This window comes from Plecotus auritus (assembly GCF_963455305.1).
Source record: "Plecotus auritus genome assembly, chromosome: 13".
NCBI lineage: Eukaryota > Metazoa > Chordata > Mammalia > Chiroptera > Vespertilionidae > Plecotus > Plecotus auritus.
The window spans coordinates 10,388,499-10,401,902 of record NC_137779.1 but is presented as its reverse complement, the minus strand read 5'-3'; the positions used below and the strand labels follow the sequence as shown (position 1 = coordinate 10,401,902).

General features: G+C 59.2%; 1 protein-coding gene across 2 annotated transcripts in view; it reads right to left on the bottom strand.

Annotated features, from left to right (window-relative positions):
• The window catches only part of RBM19 (RNA binding motif protein 19), a 90,238-nt gene that overhangs the window by 14,613 nt on the left and 62,221 nt on the right, over positions 1–13,404 (bottom strand). For both annotated transcript variants that reach the window (XM_080650125.1, XM_080650126.1), the window contains exon 23: positions 9,844–9,964. In XM_080650125.1, coding sequence (XP_080506251.1) covers positions 9,844–9,964 — 121 coding nt within the window. The remainder of the gene's footprint in view (positions 1–9,843; positions 9,965–13,404) is intronic.

The following is a 13,404-nucleotide window of genomic DNA, read 5'->3' as shown; positions in this document are numbered from 1 at the left end:
CTCCTGGGGCGACCCACCCACAGCATCAGCAAGTGGACCTGGGGCTTGTCAATGGTCCCCACCTGGAGGGCCATGGGCTGTCCCAGGCCACAGGGTCACATGTGGCCCTGGAGACTGCAGGGAGCTAAACTCCACACCTCAATGTTCCTCTCTGTCAAGTGGGTACAGCGCCTGCTCTCCTGATCTCACGGGGGACTTTAGGATTCCTGCCGGCAGGCATTCATAGCGGGTATTCACTGAGCATCTACTCTGTGCTGGGCCTGGTGCTGGGGATACAGCACCAAGAAAACCCCAGCGGATATACTGACCCACCAGCCGTGGAAGCCATGCTGGGCCCCAGGGTGGGCAGAGCCAGAGCCCCCACTTTCCTCTGAATTAGAGTCCTGTCTGCAGAAAGGGCATGGTACCCACTGCGGGGCGTCGATGAAATCAGGCGGGACAGCACGCAGAGGTGCCGAGTAGCAAACGCTGGAAGTGTGCAAGGACACCCAGAGGGTAGCAGAGCCCAGTCAGCTGAGGGCCCTGCAGACTCAGCGGATGCCGCAGGCTGAGCGGGAGGAGCTGGCGTCAGCCGAGTGCCTGCGTCCTGCATCCTGGGTCGGAGCTCTTCAGGCTCCGGGCAGCAGGCTGGCGGACTTCAGAAAGCCCAGAGCTGGTGATATTCTTGTCCCATTCGTCAGGTGTGGAGGCAGCCACTCTGGGGCTTTGGGGAAGGCACGTGACCACTCCCAAGCAGGGCCTTGAACTTGGATCCACAGTGATACCCATGGTCCTGGGCTCAGCTGCCGGCCCCATAGTGGCGACCCTAGCCCAACCGTCAGCAGGCAGAGAGCAAGGGGAGTGTCCAGGCGGCAGTGAGAGGAAAAGAGAAGAGGCAGGCCGGCCAGACTGGAAAGCACCCCACTCCCTGCCGCAGGCCTGGACGGATCCTTCAGTTTCGAGTGGCTTGGTCGACATGAACTCCCTGTCCCCTTCTCCGGGCACAGGCCCGGGGTTGGGGTAGAGGCTGAAAGGAAGGGAATAGTACCGGTGCCTCACAGGCCCGATGTGGGATGATGTCTGTACCAGGATCTGTAAGTGCAAAGGCCTGAAGGGCCAGGCAGACACGTGATGCAGTCGGTGGTCTAGGTGGGTGACTACGGGGAGGGCTGCGGACTGTGGCAAAAGGAAAAGCCGCGCACCTCAGCCACCGCTGCTCACTGGGATGCAGGACCAGGTGGTCAGATCGTTTTTCAAGAGAAGCCAGAATCTAAAATTTCAGGCCAAACCTGATAGCAAAAGAGTGGTGATTAATAAAAAACCATTTGTTTCCATGCCTTGTAGGCAAGATAAAGATCTGCGGCCGATCTTAGTGGAGGGCTCGCCCACGCAGCCTGACTTTCTCTCTCTCCTCTGTCTGCAGAGGCCCCTGGCTTTGCCTGTGATCATGGAGCAGTAATAACCTCCTCGCCTGTGTGTTTTCCTGCGGTTTCTCGGCCTGGGCCAGCCTCGAGTCCAGAACAAACCTGGCCGCCCCCTGCTGCCAGCCAACCCTGGAGGGAAGCCCACCACCTCCCGCCCCTGCTCCCAGCCCTCTGGTCCCCAGGCCCCCGGGCCTTGTCCAATCTGAGCCCAGCCCGTCCCTCCCAAGTCGCTCTGAAATTCTCCTTCTGTCAGTTTAATTCCGTGATGGATGAGGAAGAGCAGGAGAAATGGCCCGCACAGCTGGTTTCCCCGTTAGCCCTAGCAGGGAATCCTGGCCTGGCTGGCGACGGCTGAGTGAAATGTTTGCGGAACGCAGAGAACACAAGTCAATAACAATTTAGCTGGATTGGGAGCAAGTACCTTCCCGCACGGACAGCCGCTCCCGGGGGAAGGGGCCAGGAGTGTGCAGGATATTGCCAAGCGCTTGGAAATATTTCCAAAACACCACTCAAAGGGGCTCGGGGCGTGGGGGGCGGCGGAGGAGATCGGAGGACACCTGCCCCGGCCTGCTCAGCCTCCCAGCACCTCTGCAGGGAGGAGCACTCGGCCTTGGGAGCGTGGCTCCCTCCCCACGCTCGCACCCTTGCTAGCAGCCGCTACCTAGGAGCTGCCTTGACCAAAACAATTCCCGCTTCTTCATTTTTCTTCTCTCCATTCAACCTCCACCAGCTGAGGTGGCTGGGGCGTGTGAGAAAAGCGGGTCTCCAGGCTGATTTCTACCTCTCTCCTGGGGCCACCTGCCAGCACAGAGGGGAGCGGGGGAGAACAAAACACACTCCTCCGGACAGGGAAGGGCACCCACCTCCACACCAGGGATACCACACCTCCCGCAGGCCCCCGACCCCCCCCCCCCCCCCCCCCCAGTGGCCTTTCCCCGGCAGGCCCTTCATGTCGACTGGGACAGTCCCCTCACCTGCCACCAAGAAGCCTGAGGAGGGAAGAGAACCACCCAAACGAAGGGATGAAGCCGAGGCCAGGGAGCTTCCGGGACCTGCCTGCCTCCAGGGAGCTGGGACGATTCATGGCAAAGGGGTCTTTTGAATGACACGTTCTGTGACTTCGCCCACTTGCTTGAACTCTCCTGACTCTGACTTTCAAAGCCCAGTGATTGCTTTCACGGCCAAGATCAAGGCGGCGTATTTGCAGGGGCTGGCGTGGGGATAACAGGCTCCCCTGGCCCCTGATCTTTTGAAAATGTGCCATCTTATGATTGATTAAGTTATGGGGGGGGGGTATGGGTGAACTGATGCAGGCTTTAAATATCATCTGTGTGCTGATGGCTTCCAAATTTATATCCCAGCCCAGACTTCGCCCCTGAGCTCCGAACTCGTAGATCTATCTGCTTGACATCTCACGGGGAGCCCTAATAGGTATCTCAAACCCAGTGTCCGGGTCTTGCCTCCATCACCACCGCTTCCCAGCCTCCCACGGCACCACCATCCTCTGAGCGGTTCAGAGCAAAGGGCTCTGTCCTGGCCTCAGTTTCCCTCCGGACTTCCAGGAGCAAGTCTGCTGGCTCTACCTCCATCACAGTGCTCAATCCGCCTGTTTCCTGCCACCCGCGTCTCTGCCCAGGCCACCCCCTCGCTTGCTGGGATGACTACAGTGGCCCTCCCTGCATTCTCGTCCCCCTACAATGCATGCCCCACGCAGCAGTGAGGATGAGGGCCGGCAGTAAGTCAAGCACACACTCCCCTCCTTCAGTCTTCGAGGGACTTCCCCCTGTATCCTGAGTAAAAGCCAGGCTCCCCATCATACCCACCAGGGAGCCCTGCTTGTTACATCCGCTCCCCGCTCTGGCCACAAGGGCCTGCTAGGAACACGCTCCTGCCCCAGGGCCTTTGCACCTGCTGGACCGCCGCCTGGACCGTCTTCCCCCAGATCTTTGGCTGGCTGGCTCCTGCGCATCACGTGAGAACACTGACCCCTCAGGCAGGCTTTTCCCAACCACCTTGCTGGATGTCCCCTCCCACTCCGCACTGAGGGCACAGTGTGTTAGCCTTTCTGATTTCCTCCCAGGGCTTGCTATCATCAGAACTGTGTTGTTATTAACTTTTTCCCTTTTATCATCTGTCCCTCCCACTCAAACAGCCCCATGTTCGCTGTTCTGTTCCCCATGTGGCAAGGGCTTGATAATCGGTGACAGGGAAGAACTGAGTGGAAATGGAGGGAGAAGCAAGCGACAGGGCCTCCTTCCCAGGAAAGCAGAGCATGCCAAGTGGGGGGAGGGGCGGGGGGGCGAGGGTGCGGTTACGGGGCCTTCAGAATTGTCTGCTCTCCGGGAAAAGGCAGGTCATGGTGGAGGAATTAGCCACCGGCAGCTTTTGGCTAAAATAAAAGCAGCCATTGCATGAGGCTTAGAGGCTGTAGATTTTTCGGGCAAGGGTGAGACAGTATTTTAGGTTTTGGGGCCACAACGACTCCGCTCTGCCCTCGCAGCATGAGAATGCAGCCACAGACACACACGTCGCATGGACACAGCTGCACACCAAAACACTCGACTTACAAACACAGGCTGCGGCTGCATTCAGCTGTGGCTGTGGTTTGCAACCACTGCCCAACCTGGACTGGGAGCCGGGTCAGGTAAGGCGGGACCATTAGGGATCTGGGAACTGCCAGGGACAGGGGAGTGCTGAGACAGGGTTACTGGTTCTGTAGTGCAGAGCGGTGTGCCCTCAGGCAGCTCACTAGACCTCTCCAGGCCTCCGTGTGCACCTCAGACAAAAGGGAGCAGCACCCCTCTCCAGGCAGCTGTGAGGCCACAAAGAAACCACTTGGCACTAGGAGGTCCCCTACAAAACTCTCCCCCCGTTTCTCTCGCCTGACTTGATCCTCAGTAAGAAGTCACGTGACTGCTCTTTGCAGACAGGTGGTGTTCCCAGGTTCAAGGTTAGGCATATCTGGCTTCTGATCAACAGGGCTCCAGTGCTGGCAACCCCTGGCTAACCGTGGGGCCCGGAGCACATGGTCCAGCCTTTCTGAGCCCCGGGGACCCTGACCTGTGGGGGATGGCGGAGAGGAGCTGAACCGGCAGTGGCCCTCCCTCATCCGTATTCCATGCTCAACGGGAACAGGCCATTCTGATGACTAGGATCTTATTTATGCTCATTTACTCACAAACAGGGACACCAGACAATCAGCATGTGAGCACAGAGCAGCAGGAAGAGGCGGTACGGGCATGATGGGGCGGAGAGGAAAAGGAGTGTCAGGGATGTGTAGAAGCTGACCCTCTGGCGGAGCCCTAAAGGTACGGGGCTGGGGGCTGGGCTGATGGGACAGGGCTCCAGCAGTTAGCCTCCCTGCCCGGCTGGGAGGGCAGCCGTGTGCTAGAGGCCAGTGACTGATGGGACAGCACCCCACCTGGGCCTGGCCTGGCTCGGGCGGGCAGGCACGGCGCCACTGCCAGCCACTTGCCATGCGGGTCATGTCTGCACTCACGGCTCCGGAGGTGAAAGGTGCCGCGCAAACCACAGCCCATCAGTCCTCCCAGCTGGAGTAAGACAAGGCGGGAAGCGGAGCCGTGCTCCCAGCCAAATAAAAGCCTGCTTTGCCTGCGCCTCCCTGGCTGTGCCCGTTTGAAAACAGAGAGTTCTGCGGGCGGATTGCTTCTGTGCCATTATATTCTCGGCGCGAGCGCAGGTACTGCGGCCTGCCAGGCCCTGAAAGCCCCTCGATGCTGCGACCCTGCTGGTTCGTAACACACTCGGGAAGAAAAGGACACAGCAGCGGCCGCTTTCCTTTCTTCCCTCCCTGCTCGCTCTTTCCACCCTCCCACATGCCAGGCTTCGAAATGCACTTCACCTTCACCTGCCGGGGCGAGCGAGAAAGGAGAAGGCGGATGCTGGGATGCTGGGCTGGGAAGGGAGGCGGGGGCAGGGCCGGGAGAGGGAGGACGATCCCGTGCAGAGCGGCCGTCTTACTATTCTGGTCCTTTCCCGAAAGCACCTGCCTGATGTCCAGGTCTTTGCTGGTCAGGGCAGCTTTTCAAATGACTTTCAAAGACCTGCTCTTTGCTGTTCAATTTCATGGGTATTTTGTAAGCATCAACTGGTAAGGGACAGTATGACCCTGCCCTTGTCCAGGGGACAATGGATAGAATGAAGGCATCTACCTGGAGGGTGGAGAGAGTACAGGGGGGCTTAAACCAAACTAGCTTCTTTCTGCTGGCAGCAGGGGACCCCAGCGAGACAGCGAGCATCAGACCCGGCATGTTTATTTCCCACAACTGCGCTGAGAGCCAAAGTGTTGGGAACACTCCTCTTCGTCACTACTGTATACTAATGGCCCCTACTACGTGCCACACTCAGGGCTATGCTACCGTATACTAATAGCCCCTACTACGTGCCACGCTCAGGGCTATGCTACCGTATACGAACAGAGCATTCTTCCTCTGCCTGGACCAACCAGAGTGCAAGAACGAGGGAACTGTTTTGAGCCCAGAGGAGGCGGCAGGACTCTAGTGTCTGTGGCACGTGGCTGTGCACCGGGAGCTTCACAGGCCCGTCTCCTTCACAGCCCACGATTCCCCTAATGAGGATGCACCTGGTCCCACTGTACAGCCAACAGAGCTGAGGCCGAGTGACGTAAGGGACAGCTACACACCCACTGATATGAAGACATGGTCCAGCAGGATGGCTAAGAGCTCAGGTCTGACTTCTGCCTCGGCGGGCCGCTAGCAGCTGGGTGGCCTTGGGTGAGTTATCTGCCCTCTCTGTGCCTCAGTTTCCTCATCTTTGAAACAGAGGGTAATGACCGTACTTATCTCCTAGGGTTCTGCCGAATTAAGACCCATGAAAAGCTGTAGGTAGCATCTCACACGGAATAAGGCTTAACAGGTGAGGTCATCACAACAAAGATGACGACAATAATAATGGGTTATCTGGCCTGATGCACACGAGCTGTCTGCCCACCATGACGTAGGCACACCACGGACCTGAGGGAGGAGAAAGACTGCTCATGGGGGCCGGGCCCCAGGTCACCAGTTAGTGGCTGGTCTGCTGGGGAAGCTGAACCCCAGGTGCGGGGTGAACTTGGGGTAACGACGCTGACTGCGGCCACAATGAGGGCTGTGGCGGGGACCAGCGCTCCCCTCTGTCCACCTGGCCCCTCCCACTGACCCAGAGGGCAGTTAGGAGGCTGCGGTGTCACCAGCTAGCTTCCTGCTGGCCCTTCCGAATGGCTAAGATGCCTGCCTTTCATTCCAAGGCCCACATTCCACAGGGAGCCCTTTGTGTGGCTGAGCTGCTCAGGCCGGGCAAATGGGGCTCAGGGCCCCCCACCCGAGACCTGAGTGCCTTCCTGGCACAGCTCGGGCCGGGGTGGGACTGGGCACGGCTCCCACTGCCCCGAGTCTGCCAGGACCTGGGAAGCTCTGAACAATGCGGATTTCAACACAAATGAGCCGGGTACTTTTCGCCACAGGGGAGGGCAGAGCAGGGGGAAGGGTCCAGCCAGGAGGGCAGGAGGCCAGCAGCCCGATTTTGAACATTTGAGGCCGCTGCGGGCACCTCCTGTTGCCTGAAGAGATCAAACAGACAAAGGGGTGGGTGGTGAGGGGGGCTGTTTCCAGAGCACCTGGACACCCTGCCCGCAGCATCCGGCTTGGAACAGTCACCTGTGTGGGGGGCACCACAGCCAGGCTGCGGCCACCACTGCTTGCCTGTGTGACCCTGGCCAGTTTCTGCGTCTCTGTCCCTTCATCTGTCAAATGGGAAGATTAAGGGCGTCCACCTCCTAGGGCAGGAGGGGAGCACGAGGGGAGTAGGAGGGGGCGGCCTGGGGTGCAGCGCCTCACTACTCTCACCTCCACCCTCCCCTCACCCCCCGCCCAGCAGCTTCTGCATCAGGGCTCTTCCTGTCACCACCCACCACGGGGGATTCCCGTGGGGACACTGTCCTCCCTCGCTGCGGGCAGGGGCTCAGAGCTGCTGGGTAGCGCTTGCCTTGGGCACAACTGGCCAGCTCAGAGCCAGCGGCCCTTCCAGCACCCAGGAGGGCCATGGCTCTGACACTCAGCACTGACCTTGGGGCTAGCCCCACTCGGAGCCCGTCTCCGCCTGCACGTGCACCGCAAGGCTTCTACAAGGACATGTCAACTCTGAGGGCCACACGACACTTTGTTGTCATTTATCACTTATTCTCTCCATTTCTGGAAGGAGCCTGCAGATTCTAGGGACAGGGCCTTGGGGGTGCTGGAGGAAGGAAGCCACACAGGAGACACATACCCCCAGATCTAATGAAGGCCCAAGTCCTCTGAAATGGCGTTGGCTGGTACAAGGCAGGGTGTGCGGGGGGAGAGGGGCTGAGGGATAGAGGGTAGGAGCTCTCATTGGTCTAGACCTCAAATCTCAGCCCCACCACTTTCCACCTGAGTGACCGCGGGCACACCGCTGAGCCTGTGCCCTGAGAGGGCCACAGAAGGGAGGCAGCGGTGCCCACAGCTGTCTGCAAGATGAGACGGAGCGCCCCATGCTGAGTGGCCTGGCACACAGCAAGTCGCTCACAAACGACACTGTCACCGTTACTCCAACACCCATGAAACGGGGCTGACCGCGTCGCCTCACAGGGCTGCGGGGGATTATGGGCAGAGCACACACACACGCCGGCCTTTGTTCCTGTATCACTGCCTCTGCCCCGCCGGGTCTCAGCGGCGCGTGATGGGGCCGTGGAGACAGCCAATCCCACCGAAGCCTTCCGAGTGGGGAGGCAGTCGAGCTCGATTTATCGAAGGGGCTTCTCCCGGCCACGGGGAAGTGCTGAGTCTGCAGGGTGGGCGCGGGGCCGGCAGAGCCCTTACACAAACATTTGCGAGGTGCATTGGGCCTGTCAATGCTGTCGATAGGATGGCTCTCTCTGCGGGGCGGGATGTGGGGGCTTATGAGTTGTGAGCCAGTGACTGTGTGCGTAACCCTGATTTCTCTGGTTTCTTGTTCACTTCGGACAGACGCCCAGCCTGTGCCAGGCCTGGGCCCAGAGAGGAACTGACTGGTGATGAGATGAACATGACAGTCCCCCTCTGGGGACAGAGGTGGGAGAGCAGAAGACGGAGCAATCCCTGATACCTGGGAGGGGCGGGGAGAGGGGCGCTTTCTGGAGGAAGTGCCATTTGAGTGGGCCTTAAAGGCTGCATAGGCACTTGCCAGGTTACAAACAAAGAACCTGAGGGGCCAGGCATTCTCAGTAGAGGGAACAGCATAGGCAAAGACCCCGAGTCTACCAGGCTGGGCACAGTGAACTCTGGGAGGTGTAGTGGGAGGGAATAGGCTACAAAGGCGCTGGGTCAGCAGAGGGGTTTTGTGCTGGGGACGCAGTCCTGCGTCGCTGTGACCTGCTCAGGTCTGCCTGCTTCCCCAACAGGACCAGCGAGGCCACCTGGAAAGCTCACGGCTCCACAGAGCGACCTCCCCCAACTGCCCCTAAGCTGTCTGATCTGGGAGGCCATGTGTCACTGCTGGGACAGGAAACCATCATGTCCCCAGGTGACACAGCGGGCCCAGCTGCTGATGGGGATGGGGATAGGGATGGGGAGGGGACAGCTGAGGGGGGCAGTGCAGGGGCAGGACTAATGGCTCGTCCAGGAAAGCACTACGAGCTGGGCCACCACTGTCTGTGCTGGAACTCACTGGGGACAAAGGCAGCAGCCACGTCGGAGCACCGTGGGGGGAGCTGCAGGCAGACCACCCAGCCCCTTCACAAGCCAGACCCCTGCCTTCCAGGCCACCCCCCAACCCTGTGTGTCAGGCTCATACCACCTTGGGTCCCTCCGCTCAGGCAGCCCTTTCATGGGTACAAACGTCCCCTCTGTGGGGAGGCCTTTCTGGACCTCTCGCTCAAACAATGTGCCCAGCCTCTCCCACCGGGCCTAGTCTGGAGGTCACTGCTGCACCCTAGCCTCTCCCACCCAGGCCCACAGCCCCGAGGTCACTGCTGCACCCCAGCCTCTCCTACCCAGGCCCACAGCCCCGAGGTCACTGCTGCACCCCAACCCGAGGACAGGGCAGGTGCCCACTGAGCCTCTCTGGGGAGGGACTGAATAATCGCGAGGCCATGTGGCACCAGGTGGGTAAGAGGTGAAATGCGGTGCTGTCACCGTATGGCATGCGAGCCCCCTGGGACGCCAGTGGAACCTGGAGAGCGCTGGTGGAGAGGCCCCTGGAGGGGAGCCTTTGTTGGGAGCCAGGCCACGAAGCCTGGCAGGAAGGGAGGTAGGGTACACACGCTGACCACACTCCTCTCCCCGACTTCCCGCCACATCTCCCAGTGACCTGACAGAAGCCAAAAGGGCATGGCGGTCACCGATGCCGTCCACATGGGCTGCCTCCCGGCGCCCAGCCCCAGGCCCATGGGTCCAGGCAGTTATCCCGCAGCTCCATCACTCACCGTGGAAGTGCTCGGCTGTCTTCTGCCGCAGGGCCTGCAGGGTCACCTCGGAGTCCGCCCACTCCAGCACCAGCCTCCGGCCATACAAGTGGGTGCTGTGACACAGGGCATTGAAGGCTCTCTGGGGACAGGACGAGAAATAAAATACAGCGCATCAGCGAAGCCCGAACCTGGAGCACTGCTTTCTGTCCCGCCGGCACTGCAGACCCAAAGGTCAGCTCTGGCCCCTATGACACCTGCTCCCGGGCGAGGTATGGCAGCCGCTGGCACGTCTACTTCATTAGTGGGTGACGTTCCCAGGGAGAGAGCTGCAAGAGCCCGTGCAGTCAGTGCTGCTGCCTGGGCCGGCGTTGGGTCTGGCCAGGCACGGCGTGGGGCCTCCACCCGGCTGCCAGGGGCAGCGCCAGGGAAGAAAGCCGAGTGCTGCCTGCACTCGATGGCGACCAGGCAGGCCCCTCATTTCCACGTGGGGCTCTGCCCCTCACTGGCCCTGGCGATTCTGGCCATCTCTCTGTGCTGCCCTCCGCCTCCTCACTGACCCCTCCTTCCCAGCCATCAGCGGCCTGGGTCCGGCCCCGCGCTCTGCCCTCTCGCCGTCTTCACTCTTCGGACCCCACTCTGCCTACTTCCCGTTTTTCTGTTTCCGTTTTGTAGCAGCTTAGAGATATAGGTCACATGCCATTCAAGTCTGAGTGCAGCATTCAATGGTCTCTACTAGTCACAGAGCTGCAGGACTATCAAGCCCCACAACCAACGTTAGAGCCTTTTCATCATCATCACCCACGGAAACCCCGTGCTCCCCAGCAGTCACCCCCACCCCAAACTCCCAGGAGCAGCGATCTACTTCCTGGCCCTGATTTGTCTATTTTGGACATCACACAAAAGGAATCCCAGAACCGGCGAGTTTCTGTCAAACATCGCTGCGCCTCAAGCTAATGGCGTGGGCAGGGGCTCTCCCTGAAACATCCCGGGTACAGAGGCCACTGTGTTTCGTGGTCAGGAGCCCGGAGTCCGGAGCCACCCTGCCTGGGCCCCGCACACTCTAGCTTCAAGACCTTGACAAATTGAATGAATCTCCCTGGTCTCCGTTTCCTCATCTATAAAATGGGGATGTTAATGGTACGCAGTGCAAGGGTTCTAGGGAAGATGAAAAAGACTTAACAGGCCCAGAAAGTGTGGGTGCAAACAGTCGGCGCTCATTAGGTGCTATTCTTGCTGCTGCGTTACTAGTGCAGACGTGCGGCCGGTGCACTCTCTCTGCAGAGGCCAGGCAGGCGCTGAGCTGGAAGAGGCTGGCTCCCGGGCTTGTCAGCACTGGAGACCAACAGCGGCCGCGGGGAGTCGCTGGGTGGCAGTTGGTAGCATCTGCCACAGAAGGAGAGCGGTGGGGTGTGTCCTTCTTGCTTCTTAGATGCTTCGAGGAGGCAGCGTACAACCAGGAGGGTTCTGGACCAGAACCAACCCAACGCTGGCCCTGGACAGCAGCATGGCTGTGAGGGGTGGGCCTGTGTCTCCCAAAGGAAGATCCATGGAAACCCCAACCCCTCAGGCTGTGAGCCTGTTTGGAAATAGGGTCTTTGTAGGTACAGTTGGTTCAATTAAGAGGAGGACATACTGGAACGGGGTGGGCCTGTAATCCAATCACTGGTGTCCTCCTAAGAGACGGCCTTGTGAGGGTACAGAGGCTGGAATGAAGAGCCTACATGCCGAGGAGCTGGCTGCCGCGAGGCGAGCAACGAGCATGGGACAGTCTCTCACTCAGAGCCTCCAGGGGGAAGCCAACCCTTGGACACCTTGATTGTGAGCCTCTGCCTCTGGAACTGTGAGAGCAGACCATTTCTGTTGCTTTACGCCACCCAGTCTGTGGTGCTTTGTTACAGCCCCTACGACAATGGCACAGGGACCTGGGTAAGCCAGCTGCCCCTCTGAGCCTGTGTCCTCGTCCGTAAACAGGCTATGGTGGCACACACAGCTATTCAGCAACAACGTGCGCAAAGCTGCAGTGGAAGGTGGGTGGGACCCGCGTCTTTCTCAAACCAGACATGTGGCCAATTGAAGGAATGCTTTGTTCTCCGCCATGCTTTTCCGAGAAGGGCCAGGTGCAGGAAACTTTCTCTCTCTCCTTTTTTTTTAACTTTAATTTAAAAAACTCTTTGTGACTGCCAGCAGAGCCTCTGCGTTCTTTTCCACAAGGATATAAACGTGCATCTGGACTCCGAGCCGAAATGGCCCATTCAGAGCTTTACAACACATGCGCTCTCAGCTGGCGAGGCAGGGAAACAGCCTGATGGGAGCTGGGGTTTGAGACGGGGGAGAGATTGGTCGGGAGCCTGGCGCGGCGGGTACTCCATCCTGGTGCCAGGGTCCCTGAGGAGCTGCAGTCCCAGGTTCGCAGTCGGGCGGGCAGCCGAGCTGTATCTGGTGGAAGCCGAGTTGGAACTTGGAAGAATAAAATAACAGAGCCTGGGAGGGCCCAGCGAATGCCCAGATGCGACCTCTCTGACCCCAGCCGTCAGACATCTGATCCCCTCTCACCCTTGGAAACCCAGTCTCCATCCCCGTGTCATACAGACCCTGGAGAGGCCTCATTCGCTGTAGGAGTTGCTGAAAATTCCCTCTTGGCCTCCATCTGACAGAACCCCTCTCCAATTTTCACCTCCGTTTGTTAGGGCTTTTCACAGCAGGTAAGATTGGGGGCTCAGGACCTGAGCCACTTTGGTTCAAATCCCGGCTCTACCACTTATAAACTGTGTGGTCTTGGGTAAGCTGCTTAACCTCTCTGAGCCTGTTTCCTTATGTGTACAAGAGAGGAGGCAGCAAAGAATGGATGGGAGGATTCGATGAACTAACACCTGCAAGGCCGCCTGGCACAATGGAAGCCCCCTGAACACTGGCTGTTATTGTTGTTATGCTGCATGCCCTCCACTTCCCATCACCACCTACAGAGCAGGAACAATGGCAGGCAGACACAAAAGCCCTTTTGTATGTGAGGTCTGAGCACAGTATGTCGGTCTCTAGGAACAGCCGAGCTACCTCTCCTAGCAGTAGTCAGGTTAACACGAAATCAGGTTGCAGTCCTCGGTGCCCACTGCCTGGTGGCGGGAATGTGGTGGCCTCAGTGTCACAGGCAGCGAGGACAGCGACTCGGGCAATCAAAGTCACTGCATTTCATCAAGAGCCTAGTGAGAGTTTGTTCTATTTGAGGCATTCGAGGAGGGGTATGTGTGTGTGTGTGAGGTGAGGAGACACAGGTGTGGGCAGGTGCGGGGATGCACTGTGGTACCTGGGAGGTGCTGGGCGCAGCGGAGGGAAGTGCAGCCCCAGCCTCTGGCCTGAGATCTGGCAGCACCTTCCTCTCGGCCTCTGGCTACACCTGATGAACTGAAAACCACGCCACCTTCTCCCCGGAGACAGAGGTCTGACCTCGGCTCCGGCACAGCACCTCGGAGGCTCAGTGGGTAGCGTAGGGCTGGGTGTCCCAACAGGAAGTGGAGTCAGACGTCTTGGCCCTTGGTGTGTCTCCAAATCCTGCTTCCGCTGCCTGGTTTCATCCCTTGCAGC